The sequence below is a fragment of the Pyrus communis genome, chromosome 3 (genome assembly GCF_963583255.1).
Source record: "Pyrus communis chromosome 3, drPyrComm1.1, whole genome shotgun sequence".
Lineage (NCBI taxonomy): Eukaryota > Viridiplantae > Streptophyta > Magnoliopsida > Rosales > Rosaceae > Pyrus > Pyrus communis.
In genome coordinates, this window is record NC_084805.1 from 30,495,331 (window position 1) to 30,511,881 (window position 16,551).

Consider the following 16,551-nt stretch of genomic DNA (forward strand, 5'->3'; position numbering starts at 1 on the left):
CAGCATGCATTTAGTTTCTCAGTTTCTACATTCTGCAGGGAATCCCATCGGTCCGCTTTTCTTTGATTGAGGAAACTACTGGATTAAGATCTTGAGGCTGCCAAGATACTTTTAATCCCTTTTTTCTTCTGTTCAGTGTTATTTAGGTAAGGTAGCAAGTCATTGAATTTTTTTCCTTTTTAATGCAGAAAGTCATTTGATTTTAACAACCATGAGAATTTAATTGAATTTTGAAATGGACATTTTGTTTGATCACTGTCCTTCTGTGTTTCAATTCTTATTAAATAATTTGGTTTGGAAAAAAATTATGTCGTTTTCAATTCCGTACTGCAGGTCCTTTGCTTTAGCAGATGAATCTTAACGTAATGCTTTAAATCTGATGGCTACTGATTTTAGTGACGATGTTAAAGAAGCCTTACTTTCTGAAAAGAAAGATCATTCTCAACTCAATAATGAAACTAATGTCGTCCACAGAAGAAGAAATCGCCTTTATAGCATTAGCACTACCCCATGTCCATCATTCAAGAACCGCCTACAACAAAATGAAGCGGAATCTCAATGTCCTGTAGATTCTGATCCGCTCTATGTAAAACCACAATTCAGTCTAACGCAAGTACTTTTGTTGTTGATTGCGTACATTGGTGGAGGCACATTTTGCTTTTTCCTGATGAGGCATCAGATAAAGGGTAAGAAAACGAATGCGATTCTGGATTCCATGTACTTGTGTATAGTCACAATGAGCACTGTTGGTTACGGGGACCTTGTGCCAAATAGCATGTTGGCAAAGCTAGTTGCATGCGTTTATGTGTTCATCGGCATGGCCCTTGTTGGCATAATTCTTGGCAAGGCAGCAGATTACCTTGTAGAGAAGCAGGAAATCCTTTTGGTTAGAGCTATACATTTTCGCGAAAAATTTGGGCCACAGGAGCTTCTTAAGGAGGTTGAGACCGAAAAAGTCAAGTTCAAATGTATTACTGTCGGAATCCTTCTTTTGATTCTTATTATAGTAGGTACTGTCTTCTTATGTGTAGTTGAGAATCTGGAAGTTACAGATGCTCTCTATTGCGTTTGTTCCACTATAACTACACTAGGCTATGGGGACGAGAGTTTCTCAACGGGAGCTGGTCGTATTTTCGCTGTTTTTTGGATACTGAGCAGCACCATTTGTTTAGCACAGTTCTTTCTCTACCTTGCTGAACTATACACTGAAAGAAGGCAAAGATCACTTGTGAAGTGGGTTCTTACGAGGAGATTAACACCCTCGGATCTTGAGGAAGCAGATCTTGATCATGATAAAGTCGTTAGGTATGAATATAAATTACAATCCTCGTGCATGCTTTATCTTATTGTTTGTAAATAATTAAGATATATCAATTCTCATGCGTCTGGCTTGTTGGATTCATTTATGTATCAGTGCGGCAGAGTTTGTCGTATATAAGCTAAAGGAGATGGGGAAGATCAACCAGGAAGATATTGCACTGGTGATGGAAACGTTCAACAAACTTGACATTGATCATTCAGGAACTTTGACGGCATCTGATTTAATATCAATACCATCTCAACCAACAACTTAAAGTTTAAGTTGATACGTCTGACATTGGCAAGAACTATATGACAACTCCAAAATTCACATGCCTATAGACGACATTGGAGTCGGAAGGAGCCTTTCCTTCTTTCATTCATTATTTTTATTTCTATGTAATTTCTACTTATCTCTCAATGACACTTTAGCTAGGGTTCCATCATTTTTCAAATAACTCATCCGAGCTGCAAGACAACATTAGACATCACGAGGAAAAAGTAAATCTCAACGGAAAATACCAATCGTACTACTAAAATCGAAGTCGAGGGAAAAGTTGGGCACACATCCTCCCCCTCCACCCTATTCTCTGAATCAAAAATGAAGAATGGATTATATCCCATTTTTAACAGACAATTCCACGCTAGTTGTATAACTTAATTACGCAGGACCAATTTCAACGCAGTTTAACATAAACATCCAATGAAACAAAGATATACAAAGAAAGTCAAAGTTACCATGTCTCCATTCAAGTTTGTTTGCTCACACAACTAACCATAAATCGTAGCCTAGTATTAGATAAATTTTGTAACATGCGCATTATCATGTCTAGATAATTTAAGCATCGAATTCACTTCCACAAGCATACAAATTCAATCCTAAATAAAACACCAGCCCAAGCTAGCATTTTTTTTCAGGCATTCTACAGTAGTTTAGGTTTGATCCGTATATCCACTGTTGGTACCCTTACTTATCGGTTGTACGAGTCTTACGTCCGCACAAACGTATATGACCAAAAACACAAATTTTGGGTCTGTGGGACTGAGGGTATTGCACGTGCCATGCACCAGTTTCAAGAGACAAGATAGGACTGGGCATCTTGGCATTTGTAACATCGGCACGTATGAAACAACATAAATACAACAAACACATACAAGAAACTAGTTTTCCCGATCACATTTACCTGGAAAATCTGTTATACTATTCTTTAAACTGTACAAATACCATGACGCCAGAGGGAAGATAAAAACCCAAAATCCTATCATTCAAAAATGGTGCACCTCTGGAATGATGGCCAAACAAGGCTGCCATTTTGGAGGCTCTAACCCAAACCTCCCTGACAATCGAACACCCTTTTCTTTCGACAGGCGCTTGTTCGCACTCTTCAACAACTCCAACTCTTCCCTAGTCACCACGATCTTAATCTTCTTTCTTTTGCATCCTTCTTGGCGGACTAGTTTCGAAAGAACCAGGGGCTTTGCGAGGAGAATTGCAAGGTCTGGCACGAGATGGTAAACCTCAACGGGGTCTAGCTTGGTGTTGGGTGCCAATGGCATATGCGGTTGGGCCAGCTTGTAGCCAGTGTGAGGGCTGGATGCGATTGCTTGGACTGGTGTTGAGGCTTTGAATTTGTGTTGTCCACCCTTACGGATTACTACTTTAATCTTCTCGTGGGGCGGGTGGGACATAAAATTTATGCAGTTTCCCATTGTTTGGTTTGACTTTGCAGAGAGAAATGCAAATGATGGATTAGGAATTTCGGGCTCTCGTCGAATTTATAGTGTGTGGCTTTGATCAATTTCACGTGGGAGGAAGTTTGACGTGCAAGCCATGACACTGCTTCTTTAGTCATGATATATTATCTAAGTACCTCCAAGTCAATGGTCTGCGGAGATTGTTCATTGCACCATAGCCACAACATGAAGTTTATATAGTATCCAATGTCAACTCCAAAAAAAATATTGAACTTAACTATATGTTTTATGTCTTCGTTAAATAAATGTCAATGAGGCCTCAAATCGAATTACATAGGAAGCCTGAGTCACTAGCCACAATATAATAGCTTCGGCTCTCAATTTCAACCAAAAGAGATGAAGAAGACCAAATGTCTACATGATTCTATCACAAGCAAATAACATCCCCCGTATCTCGAGAATTATAATAGCAGAAATAAACCTCAGAAAGTAAGCACCTAAGGTCGCTTCAGTCTGTGACGGTGCCAATTGGCCTTTCCTATAGCTTGGATGGAAACAGAAGTTACAACAATACACTTGTTTTGTACCTCCTGTCATTCTCATGTTGCAATAAGGAATTTTCAAAACTTTCGTAGCATACAAAAGGAAACTGGACTTTTTCACTTATTCGATTTCTTAAAACTCATTCAGCTATGATCTAACCGATGATGTTACTCAAATCACATCACACATATAGACGCATTACTACCAAGTACGATGCAAGATTTCTAAGAACTTCACTAACTTTGTAAGACTAATGAAAGAAGATTTCATAGTTGAATTCTAATGGTACAAAACTGTTCTCTACGCCTAGAGAGAATTCCAAAAACATATAAATAGAGAACTGAGAAGCAGCAAATACCAGTTTCACATTACATTTTCAGATTGATGAGCTTTTTCAGTAAACTAAACAGCCCAACATCTAAGCAGTAACTAACTCAGATGAACTTCTAGATTCTAACCATGACTTGACTGCAACCTTTGTTGTCAAAAACCAGCCAGCCTTGTCTGAGGCCTCATGGAAGGGAGCATTCAATTCCTTCAAATGCGACTCAAATACACTCGCCAGACCTTTATCTGAATACTTATGTTTCCCATGTCCAGTATTAATTCCAAGCAACGGCGGAAGCTCCTCACCAGATTCCAATACCCGAGACAGGTCATTGATCCAAATATGTAATGCAGTCAGAGCTGCCCCAAGAGAGAGGCCCTTGAGATACAAAGACCATTGGGTCTGAGACCTTGACTGTAAGCCTATGTATATCTGAAGTGTGATCCCCAAGTCTAGTAGCTCGCAGGCTCTCTCCAAGAGATTGAGGTTCACACAAAGATCAATCAGGCAATTGCAGTAAGCCTTCTTTACATCCGAACCAATCGAGTTAAAAAGTTGTGATGCTTCGTTCTTGAAATTTTCACTACCGTCTTGCTTTTCCACCAAAAGTCTTACCACATACCCTAGTTTTTCATCAGCCCTCTCAATGCAGTTCGCAAGCTTGCAAAGTTCTTCCTTTGGTGTTTGAGTCATCACATTCAGGAGACAACCACAGAAACGCTCATCTGGTGTTATACCCAATTCTAGGAGTTGATTGAATATCCTGACAACGTCATCAGTGCGTTTTGCCTTACCGTAGCATTGGATGAGTGATGTCAAAATAAAGATATTTGGCTCAAAACCAGCTTTCAACATCTCATTCAATGTTGCTTCTGCTTCTGTGACTTTCCCGCTACAGGAATATATGGTAATCATGGACGAAAAGGTCCAACTGTCAGGCTTCAGTGTTTCAGAACTCTTCATTTCTTCAAAAATCTCAACGGCTTCATCAGTGTAACCAACATCAGCACACATAGCTAAAAGGGTGTTATAGAGAATTACATTTAACTCCAGTCCCTTTTCCTTCATCTCTTTATAAACATTAAGAGCATCATCACTGTAGCGAGCTCTACCATAGGCCCTTAAAAGAGTTGCATAGGTTACCCAATTTGGTGAAAGCTCCTTGCTGATCATCTCTCGGTAAATTTTCTTGGCCTGCCAAGGCCTCCTAGCTCTTCCCATAGCATCCAACAAAGTGTTATAAATAACCAAGTTTGGCTTAGCCCCTATAGCTTTCATTTCCTCATAAACATTCAAGCACCCATCAAAATTCCCCGATTGCCCGTGAATTTTGATCAATGTAGAAAACGCCACTGGATCAATGCGCCACTTCTCAGTCCTGGCCCGGTCATACAAACTGAAAGCAATTTCAACCTTACCAGCACGTCCATAGGCGTCAATCATAGCCGAATAGGTAACATCATCCGGATTACACCCAAAACCGGGCATCTTCTCAAACCACTCCACAGCCTTATCAGGCAAAGAACACATCCTAGAGCAACTAATCATAGTCGAAAAGGTAACATTATCGGGTTTAACACCTCTCTGGAGTATTTCGTCGAACAGCTTCTCCGCTCTCTCCATATCCTTACCCTTCCTACACACTTTCAAAGTCACATTATACAAAATCACCTCCCGCTTCGGTTTCAACCTCTGCTGAAAGTAGTTAAGCGCAAGCAAAGCATTTTCCGGATTGTCCATGTTATTCAGAACCACCACAGCGTCTTGTTCCAAAATATTATCCCCTAAACCTTTTAAAGCTTCGAAAACATCACTTTCAATCGGGGTGCAAGAGTTCAAATACTCAGCTACTTTCACCAAAGAAGCGTACCTGGAATTGTAGGACTTGTGCCGCAGCTGTGAAGCTCTGGGGCTGCTGGGATTGACCCAGATATAGCTTTTCGACAAAGACCCGGAATTTCCATCTGGGCTCTGAATATTTCCAATTTCTTGAGCTTTGGAGTTCTGGGCTTCTTCTGCAACTGGGTCTTGCAAAGAAACATGGTGTATTTGCAGAGAGGTTCTTGACTGAAATTGCAGTGAAGGAAAACTGAGTCTGTGGGTGTTAATTGCAGAGCTTCGGAGTCGGAAATCAATCGGGGAAGAAGAAGAAGAAGAAGGGAGAGAGCGGGAGGAAGTTTGGGGGTTGCGGAAGAGAAAAGAGGGTGAAGAGCACAAGTGATGAGCCATTTTCCTAACCCTGTAGGGGATTATGAAAGGTGCTTTTCTTTTGCTTTGCATTCACAGAGGCAAATTTGTCAGCCTGCAGCGTGGACAAATATCTTTTTGAACTTGTATCAGGGCTGGAGGTGATTTTACGGGTTCGGAAGATGTTCGAAGCCCAACTTGAATTTCCAAGAGCTTTGCGATTAGATAAAAAGTTGAATAAAATAGGCATTGTTTTGTATTAAGGAAAATGTTATGATTAAGCTTTTTCATAGCAGTTTTATCATCGTTTTGTAGGTCCAAATGTTCAAAAGCTTACGTGTAGGAAAGATGAGTTTAATATAAAGAAATCACAAACGAAAACAAAATTGTGAGTGTTAACACTCACAAAATTTGTAGAAAATGCAACAATTTATGTTATATAAAGAGTTCAGAAGCATTCTTATCGTAATAGAAAATCAAGAATAAAATCAACACCACCGTCCAAATCTCTATAATGTCTCATAAGAATTTTAAGATTCTTACGGTTTGGAAAATTTGACACGAATATAGGTTATATATAGTTCTTAAAAAAAAAATCTCAAAATCGACAAAAAAACTGTAAATATTAGCTCACAAGTTTTGAGAAAACAAATTAAATTAATTATTGAGCATAAGAATATCTTGTAGAGACAGAAAAATGTTACGAGCCGTTAGGAAATGGTGGGTTTAGTAGAAACGGTATCAGCCGGAATACAAACATGGTGTTGGATTAGACACGTGGGGTTTTGGCTTTTGCTTATTTTTGTATAAACATGTCAATCAATTCTCGAACAAACAAAAGGAGAATGGAATGAAAACCAGGCCTAGGAGTAGTTCTTCCTTATGGGAACACATTATTGCACACGTATCTAGGTTGTTGCTACTACTCTCTTTCTCTGTCTCTTGTTGACATTTGGAGGGGCCGAGGGATCAAGGATTTGTTTAGTTTAGAGTAATGTTAGATAAACTAAATTTTGTTAATTAAATGATGTGTCACTAATAAGAAATTAGCATATTTATAAATGTTTAAGTAATAATCCAAGCATCAATTTTGATGTCATTTAGTTTACAAAATTTTGTTTACAAATTTAGTTTCCCTAGCATTGCTCTTTAGTTTATGGTAGAATCTAATGATGTGGGGATTGAAAATAAGGATATAGTTGAGCATTGTTAAATGAGGAATGGTAGCTGAATTTCATTCTTTAGTTTACTCATATGAGACCTAGGAGGCCAAGGGTTTGCTTCTGGTTGGGAAATTTACGTGAATTGGAACACACTATCCTAACCAACTAGTGTAACTCATATAAGTCCCGGGAAGCCAAGAGATTGCTTCTGGGTGGGTTTTTGTTTTGAAAAATTAATGAAAAGGGCTTCAAAACTTTGAGTTTTAACCAAAAGCCACCTATTAAATTTATTTAATGATAAGGACAGAAGAGAGAGAGAGAGAAAATAAATAAATAAATAACCTAACACTGATCGGCGGGTCGGAAGTTGAGAAATGGAGAAAGCATTGAAAATCTACGCGGAAATTATGAGATTGGTGAAGAGGTTGAAGAAAATCCCCTCTTGGCAAATCGAAAAAGTAATAGGGAAAGAGGGGTGCTAAATCCAGAAGATTCGCGAAGAGACCAATGCCAATATCAAAATCGTCGACGCCATTGCTGTGTGTAACACTCTCTCGGTTTTGTTTCGTTAAGGTTTTGTCAGTTGGGTTTTTCGATCGATTTTGTTGCTTTTTTTTTTTTTTTGTAGAGACACGAGGAACATGTGATTATAATAAGCTCAAAGGATAGTGATGATTCAAGTAGTGATGCTGAGAAAGTGATGCAGCAGATAGCTGGGTTGATTTTGAAGGTAATCAATAGATGTTACTTTGTGTTTTCTGGGTTGGCATGGTGAAGTTTGAATTGTCAAGTCGTTGGGTTCGAATGCTTTTTCATGTTAGTGAATTTGTAACGAAAAATGAATAATTATGTCAATTTACAATCATTGAAGTATTTACTTTAATTTGATAGTGCATTTAGTGTTGTGTTAAATTGTAGGGCACAACATTTGCATTTGGTGGAGGAGAAGAGGAAGCCGCTGATGGGCGAACAATAGAAGAAAATTAAGTAATTGGTGTAGAAAGTTAAAAAACTGAAGAGATATAGAGAAAATTTGATGAGTATCAAAGAAAATTAGAAGAAGAAAATGTGTTTGGAAGGTGAGAATGTGCCAAGAAAATTCAAGAAGAGGAGAGAGAAGAATGTAGTACCGTTAAGTTTCATAAACAGTGTAGTAAGTTTCATAAACAGTGTCGTAAGTTTTCATAAACAATGTAGTAAGTTTCATAAACAGTGTCGTAAGTTTCATAAAAACAGTGTAACAGTTTCATAAACAATGTAGTAGTTTTATAAATAGTGTAGTACCGTTAAGTTTCATAAACAGTTTGTGTGAGGATGCGTGGGTCCGCATGTTAGATTTTTTTAATTTTTTTAATATTAAAATTATGTCATTTTCATTAAAATTTAAGTTCTTTTGTCATTTTTATTAAAATTTAAGGGTTTTTATTAAAATTTAAGTCTTTTTAATTAAATAAAGTTATAAAATAGTTTTTTTTTATTAAAATAAACATAATACAAGCTCTTTTCATGAAAGTTCTCTTTTTGTTTTTGGTAAAGAAAGAAAAAAAACATAGTTTAGATTAGAGCATGCGAGTTGAATCTGGTAGGAGAGAAAAAAGGTTAGCTTTTGGAAAGGTAAATATAGAAAAATAATAATGAGTTTTTTTAAAGGAAATAAAAATTTTGTTTTTGTTAATAGAATTCATGTTACACTTAATAAATGAGAAAGATAAGTGAAAAATGCAAATGAGGAAGGTAGCTAGATTCTTCTGTTCACACCTCCTCAATTCCACTCTTGACCAATCTCTTGTTGGTAGTTGATGAAAATCAACTTGCAAAATGGGAAATAACTAATAAGAACGCATGTGCACTGTGCAGGACAAAGAAGGGAATGTGGAAGGGAAACTTTAATTGCATTCAAAATTGTAGCAGGCACCAACTTCTTCATCTTCATCTTCATGATAGGATGTATCTCTTTCTCTCTGTAGTCTATATTAACGATATAATGAACAGATTAACGTGATTGTGACTTGACAACTACCAAGATCAACAACCAACTTTATTATTCACTTAACAATATATGCCATATGGCACTCCTATAATATTAATATCAAACAACAAACACTGCTAAAATATTATCCCGAGATTGAAGAAGGTTTCACGATCCAACAAGATGATCGATGATTTACATGACTGTGCAAACTGAGGGATTTTCTTCACAATACCCCCTGCTGCAACCGCCGTAACTGTCATACACAGGCCTCCCATAGTAACCATCATACTGGATGCACGGGGGTGGCCCCCGTCCATAACCACTGTAACACGGCCCACCTGCATGCCCATGGTAACAATCCGTACAACACGTTCGGACAGGCGGTGGGTACCCTGGCACACAAGGAACCGGCTGCATAGGAGGAGGACAAGGCTTAGGTTTTTCAGGCTCAGGCGGTGGTGGCGGTGGTGGCTTGGGTTTCTCAGGCGGTGGTGGCGGTGGTGGCTTGGGTTTCTCAGGCGGTGGTGGCTTGGGTTTCTCAGGAGGTGGTGGCTTGGGCTTCTCTGGCACTTTGATCTCGATGCTTTTTATGGCACATCCACCTTTGCAGCAAATCTTGTCCCTTATCTTTTCTGGACTACAGCATACCACCTTGATCACCACTTGGTTTTGCTTCTCGTCGTATATTTGGTCTCGTATTTCTCTTGTTCACAAACACACATTAATGTACTCAGTTTACATTTAATCTAAATTAATCTTAATTTCCCAAAAAGGAAGAACTTTAACTTTGATTTTTCATCAAATAATTATAGACGAATCAAGGAAAAGAGAGACTCACCAGGGAATTTACAAAGAACTTTTTTGACCTTCTTGTAGCATTTGCGACACTGAAGATCCACCTTCAGCACCATAGTCGTTACCTGAATTGCCCATATTAATATTAATAGAAAAAATATGTACATTAACCAAATATTGACAATAATGAATCTTCAGAAAATATATAAATAATACAGAAGATTGTTGTGCAAAAGTGTAGACAAAAAGAAGTGGAACAGTGCTGCTGGACAACCAGGGTTCTGACTAACTGACAGGGAAGAATCATCGTGAAGGTATGTGGCAAAATCATTAACAGAGAGAGAAAGAGAGGCAAAAAACAACAAAATAGCAGAGGAGGGGACTTGGATTCTTATTAGGATATAAATAAAAGAATAGGAACAACAAAACTTAAAACAAGAGCTTAAAGCCTTCTAGTTTTAGCCTTTAATCATCATTTTGGTTATCTGCTTATCCTCGGAAGAAGAAAAAATGAAGAGAACACAAACTATACCAAATATTGCGTACCTTTTCCTTTTCCCCCATTGTAGTGAGTAGTGGATGCTCTCAGGCTCAGACCTAAATGATAACTTCTCAACTAAAATGATTGAATGGGACGACTGCTCTCACGAAACCGACTCATATATATATATATACAAAAATATATTAAAATAGGAATACAATTCGGTGGAACAAAGCAAAAGGAAAGAGAAGGAAAGCAATATTTGATTGAAGTGGTTTATTAAAAAAATCATGACAAAGTGCTTGTTAAGAAAGGAAAAAGAGATTCTTTTCTTAGGGATATCATGATTGTGACCATTTATTGTACATCATGCGGTCAGTTTTCGTTAGATATTATTTATATTTAATTTTAATTTTTAAATTTAAAATAATTTCTAACCACACGATGTACGATAAACTATCATGATTACATGATTCCTAGAATCCCCAAGCGATGATCCTTTTCCGTTAAGAAAGAGTGAAAAAAAGAGAGAGCGTACAATAGTTCGTACATAGGGCTAATGGGATGTGAACACGTTGATATTGGAAGGTTGATTTCATGATATGGTGAACAACCATATGCAAGTGATGGGAAATTTTATTTTTTTAAATTATTAATTTTTTTTTAACACAAGTAGCTCACATTTTTATAATAGTACGCGATGTATCATTTTATATTTTAGACGTATTAAAAAATCTCACGCTTAATGATTGAGGGTTGTCGTTGTACGAAGTGACATTCTGATGACCTCTAAAGTTGCAGTTTCTTGCATATGCTGTGCTGGCTTTGATTCACCCACCTCACCTTCCTTACCTTCCAACTTCCTGCTAATATTATTATAAGTAAATGATAAATTATCAAAATAAAATTACATCCGAAGTTAATTAGAATTATTAAAGTTCCCATAAAGTTTGGTGGAGAGGAGAGCTGCCAATATTATTTCAAGATGATCAAATTAATGGAGAAAAAACTATATTGTAAGGTCGATAGTTTGGTCAATTGCAATTATGGATCATGCACCCCCACATGGCACATGGAAATTCTTCCAGTTGTCCCTACATCTTAAGTAACAACAGGTACCAGCCAACTTTGACTAGCTACTTCAAGTTTGGTTTGTTAATCCAAACCGGTGAAGAAACGTCTAGTAATTACGGCAACGACTTCGATGCAATTGATACGTCATCATTTTAGAACCACACGTACATACATGATGCAATCATATATATGTGGAATTTGGAGTAGAAAAAAAGAATTTGATAAACCCTATTATCAAAATTCAAAAAGCGTGGGCTCCATATGACAACGGTGTGGCTACTGCCTCGAAAGCCGTTCCAACTTCCAAGTGTCCCAATTTCATAGAGGTGGGTTGGCTCTCACGATCAATCCGACTTGATCTTTTCTTCTTGGTTAAGGTTGGCTCTCACGATCAATCCGACTTGATCTTTTCTTCTTGGTTAAGGTTTTAGTGGTCCATTTATTAAGTGCATCACAGATCATTCACTTAATCATCTTTTTGGCTCGCACGATATGTTTCGTTTTGATACAACCGACATGGGAAATGAGGATGAGATTAGTGGACATTAGGTGCAACGATATTTAAATTAATTAGTCCTTCACTTAATCATCTTTTTGGTGCAATGAGGTTTCAAGGCTAGAATGTAGTACACTACACACCCTAACAATGGTCAAACGTAGTGTGCTGCTGTATCGTGTTGCCTAGCTAGCTACTTATTCATATTTTGTGGTTGCGAACTGGCTTCTGGGATTGTGGTGGCAACACAAAAAATGATGAATTCTCAGGCAACACGCATGTGTGCCGATCAGCTTAGGGTTCAAAAACGTGAAAATATGATGTACACATTATGTATACCGGTTCAATTAATCGTTTTTACTTTATACAAGACCAACGTGCGTTGTCTTGTTATTTGATTGACTAAAAATTGTTATGCTAATATATATTTGTGACCTCAGCTTATCAAGAAATATGATTTAATAATAATAGTTTTGTTCTCCTTTGGCTCTCTTGATTTGATTATATACATTAAAAATTGATTTCACTTTCCTGCCTGCTTCCTGCTTCTGCATGCATACAATATTGCTAAGCTTTGCATTTTGGACATATTGAATGTTTTATAACTCTTTTGTCTTTGAATTACGTTGTTTTGTGGATGCGCGGGATCGGTGGTTTGAGATCGCTATCATGCAAATAGTACAAACGTAAATACAAAGATTAGGCAGAGGTAACTTGTGTAATTTCTGGTGCCGCTCTATGCTGTGCGCAGGTGTGCTCATCGCCTGCGCGTAACGTGTTGGAGATGAAATCCCAGTCTTCCACCCCTAAGGCCTTAAAACCAACGGATGTGATGAGTGTTAAATCCCTTGTAGGCAACCGTGCGCAGGGGAGAAATTCTGCCGACACTGTTTTCTCACCCTGATTGAATGAACTTATGATTGGTTTGGTATTGTTATGCTTTGAAAAAAAGCTGTTTTTGCTGTGCTGTGAGAATAAATGGCTGTGAAATAAAGCAGCAGAGTGTTTGGTAAATTTTTTTGTAAAAGTGCTTTTTGGGAAGAAAAAAAAAAAAAACAGTATGACAGTGTTTGGTAAATTTTTATGTAAAACAATTTTGACTGTGTGAAATGACAAAAAATGGTAAAATACTAGATCTGCTATTAATTTAATTTTCTTAACAAATAAAGGTGAATTACTAAATATACTTTATTTTTAAAAGAAAAATATTTATAAACTTTATCTTAAATATTAATTAGTATGACAAACTACTTTAATTGAAATATTTTAGATTGAATAGCTCGGATTCATTAGTACAATATTGTTAATGTACTTGAAAGTAGTCTAATTAGATGCATTCATCAAACTTGCCGCTATTCTATTTCTTAATGCCTCTATCTCATGTGATTCTTCAACTTCATAATTTTGGTATTCTTCATCATCATCATCACTACTATTGCTCTCTTCACAAAAGTCTCTAGGTCATCAAAATGACGATCACGTTCAGAATACCTCCGTATGTAGTTATGAAAACCATTGTAGCAAACAATCTTCACTTGCTTATTGAACGGGTGAAGAGCCATTGTAGCAATTCACAAAACAATCAAACAATCAACAGCAACTCACAGAACAATCAAAATGCTAGGAGCCTTAGGAGCTCTTTTCTCCCTCCCTAGCTTTAGGAGCTCGTTGTAGAATCTTTATTTTAGGAGGTAGATAGGGAGTGACGGGGTGAATTTTTCCAAATCCTCCCTAAATTTTAACTAGGAGGTCATTTAGGGAGCCCATTGTAGATGCTCTTAAAACTGAATCAAAAGTTCCTGGTATATTTGATGCTTATAACTGTTGCCCTTAGTTCTCTAATGTGCGTGTCTGCGACTTTGCGTGTATATATGTGCTTCTTGTGATAAGTTGATAACCCATGATTACATAAATAAGCTTGACTGGTTATTTTTTTCTCTGTGAAGGGCTTTGGCAACAATAAAGTTGGATAAAGAGACAAAGAAGGCTCTTTTCTCTGTGAAAGGCTCTTTTAAAAGGCTCTATCCTGTACAAAGTGACTACACACACAAACAGATTATTAATGCATGCAGATGATTACTTGTACAGTTACTTCCCATGATATCGTTTTCCCAGATTCAATGAATCAGTCAGTAGGACCTAAGAGGAAGTCGCGAGAGTATATTGGCAACGATATCCATTGAAAGGTCTGGCTTGTCTACTTCACTTGACACTGAGATATCAGATGTAAGTAACTTTGAGTTTGTCAACAAAAATGAGTCAACATAATGCAAGTAACTTTAGAACTGGTGGTTTGGTATTGCTGTGCTTTAAAAAAAAGCTGATTCTGCTGTGCTGTGAGAATAGCAGCTATGAAATAAAGTAGCAGAGTGTTTGGTAAACTTTTCTGTAAAAGTGCTTTTAAAAAAAAAAAAAAAGCAGTATTAGAGTGTTTGGTAAACTTTTATGTAAAACAGATGTGAAAAAAAATCGATTTTTCAAAGCTGGGTTCTGCAGCTTCTTGTTTTTGGCTTTTTTTTCATCCAAAACTGTGAAAAAAACTGAAGCTGAGTGTTTACCAAACACAAAAATAGCTCCCAGCTTATTTTAGAATCACTTCATTACCAAATCAGGTCAATCAGCCTGGCACAAAACAAGTAAAATATGAGTCAACAAAAATAGAAAGAATAAAAAATGGAGTCTTGAAAATCTGAAAGGGGAAATTAGGCAAATCCTAGAAATGGGCATTAAGAACTTCAAGGTCATGGCAATGAATCAGTAGGAGCAATGCAAACCCTAATTTTTTCTCCAATTTTTTTTTCTCTCTCAATTTTTCTTGTTTCCTCCGCAAACCTTATTTTTTCCCCGAATTTTTTCCCCAATTGTTTCCTCCATCTCCAGTTTTTTTTTTCCTGACACCCATACAGTCAGCAAACACCTCTTCCCACCCCTCTTTCACTCTCACTCTCCCCATTCCCAAATTTAAAAATTTAAACAAATAAATAACGAAATTTTAGACAAGAGAAGCTTACCAGAGGAAGGAGGGAAGGCGATGGCGGTGTGTGAGAGAGTCTGAAAGGGTTTTGATAGAGAGGGCATGCGAGGGATCTGAAAGTGTGAGGAAAAACCAGGGCGAAGGCAGAGAAAAGGGAGGGCAAGGTTGGCAAATTGAAAATTTCATTAAAAAGGTTACTGTAGCTCCGTGTTTTCAACCAGAAGTTGTTTTCTAAAGCTGCTTTTTGCAGCTTATTTATTTTAACTTTTTTCATCTGAAATTTCGAAATAAAGTTGTTTTGAAGTATTTACCATACATCAAAAACACCCCCAACTTATTTTGACAACCAATTTTTGAAAAATCACCTCAATTCCAAAAGCAGCTTCAATATACCCACCACAGGCCTAAGTTTGTAGATAAAAATCACCAAGAAGAATTTGAGCTGATTCTGAAATATCGGAGCCCAAACTTAGAGTAGATTTTAAAATGGATTTGAGATTTTTCGTCACCAGACTTCACCCAGCAAAGTTGGCCACGATTACAGTACACCCACCCTCGCCCACCTAGGAAATCCCTTGATCTGAACGCACAAAACCCTTTGGAAAATTGACCTTTTGATAAGCATCCTGGCTCAGAAAATGATAAAACCATGCGACCAAGAACCATATTCTATTGTCTTAGTGCACCGTACAATTGATTAATCCGTGGTGTCTATACATAACACATAAAAGTTAACATATTCCCGCTCATCTATCTCATTTGTAGAAGAGATGCAAACGTTTCTATTCAACTTTTAATAAATTTCTCTTCCTATTGAGTAGAGAAACGTAAAGAGTGAGGTTCTTTACATTTTGATCTCGTTAAAATTTGAATGGTGTTGTTGTGTCCCATATATTGGTCCCATTGAGTAAAGAAATGTCTACATGATTCTATCACAAGCAAATAACGTGTCCTGTATCTCGAGAATTATGATAGCGGAAATAAGCCTTAGAAAGTAAGCATCTAAGGTCATTTCAGTCTATGACGGTCAGGGCCGACCCTGAGGGTAGCCAGGTAAGGCGATCGCCTAATTCCGCCGACTTCTAGGGGCCCCCAATTTTTTTTTATATGTATGTATTAGTATATAAATACTTTTAAAGTAAGATGGATAACACAAAAAACTTGGTGGCGTAGTGAAAAAGAAGACATTTATTTGGTTACCATCTCTTGTTCGAAACATGATGAAGACTCCCCAAACAAGTATTGTTTTTCCAAATGTAATTAGAAAGCCTAATCTAATAACAATTTAGATTATGTAAACTCAATTAGTACATTTGCATCTAAAAATGCAAGACATGTATTATCTAATGTTTTTATATCTTTCTTGTAGTATTAATTTTTAGGGTAGATCTCAGTTTACTACCCTCATGTTTCGTGGTTTTAAACATTTAGTACATCAAGTTTATTTTCGTCCCAGAGTCATACCTAAAGTGTTAATTTTGGGACAGTCTCATACATCCGTTAGTCAAACTGTTAAGTCTACCGTTAACTGATGATGTGGCGCC

At 37.2% G+C, this 16,551-nt stretch overlaps 3 protein-coding genes across 3 annotated transcripts; 1 reads left to right on the plus strand and 2 right to left on the minus strand.

Annotated features, from left to right (window-relative positions):
* The first annotated feature begins 379 nt into the window (after nucleotides 1-379).
* On the plus strand, nucleotides 380-1,606 carry LOC137727472 (two-pore potassium channel 1-like). The gene is made up of 2 exons (XM_068466327.1): nucleotides 380-1,305; nucleotides 1,415-1,606. The coding sequence occupies exons 1-2, from the start codon at nucleotides 380-382 to the stop codon at nucleotides 1,572-1,574; spliced, it is 1,086 nt and encodes a 361-aa protein (XP_068322428.1). The 3' UTR covers nucleotides 1,575-1,606.
* A 2,168-nt stretch (nucleotides 1,607-3,774) lies between these two features.
* Nucleotides 3,775-6,218, minus strand: LOC137729883 (pentatricopeptide repeat-containing protein At4g16390, chloroplastic-like). Its single transcript, XM_068468933.1, has one exon. It carries the CDS (start codon nucleotides 6,143-6,145, stop codon nucleotides 3,956-3,958), a length of 2,190 nt encoding a protein of 729 aa, XP_068325034.1. The 5' UTR covers nucleotides 6,146-6,218; the 3' UTR covers nucleotides 3,775-3,955.
* Nucleotides 6,219-9,240: 3,022 nt separating this feature from the next.
* Nucleotides 9,241-10,686, minus strand: LOC137728036 (heavy metal-associated isoprenylated plant protein 43-like). The gene is made up of 3 exons (XM_068466910.1): nucleotides 10,529-10,686; nucleotides 10,026-10,107; nucleotides 9,241-9,888 (listed from the first exon to the last, which is right to left on the minus strand). Exons 1-3 carry the CDS (start codon nucleotides 10,544-10,546, stop codon nucleotides 9,380-9,382), a joined length of 609 nt encoding a protein of 202 aa, XP_068323011.1. The 5' UTR covers nucleotides 10,547-10,686; the 3' UTR covers nucleotides 9,241-9,379.
* Between the last annotated feature and the right edge of the window lie 5,865 nt (nucleotides 10,687-16,551).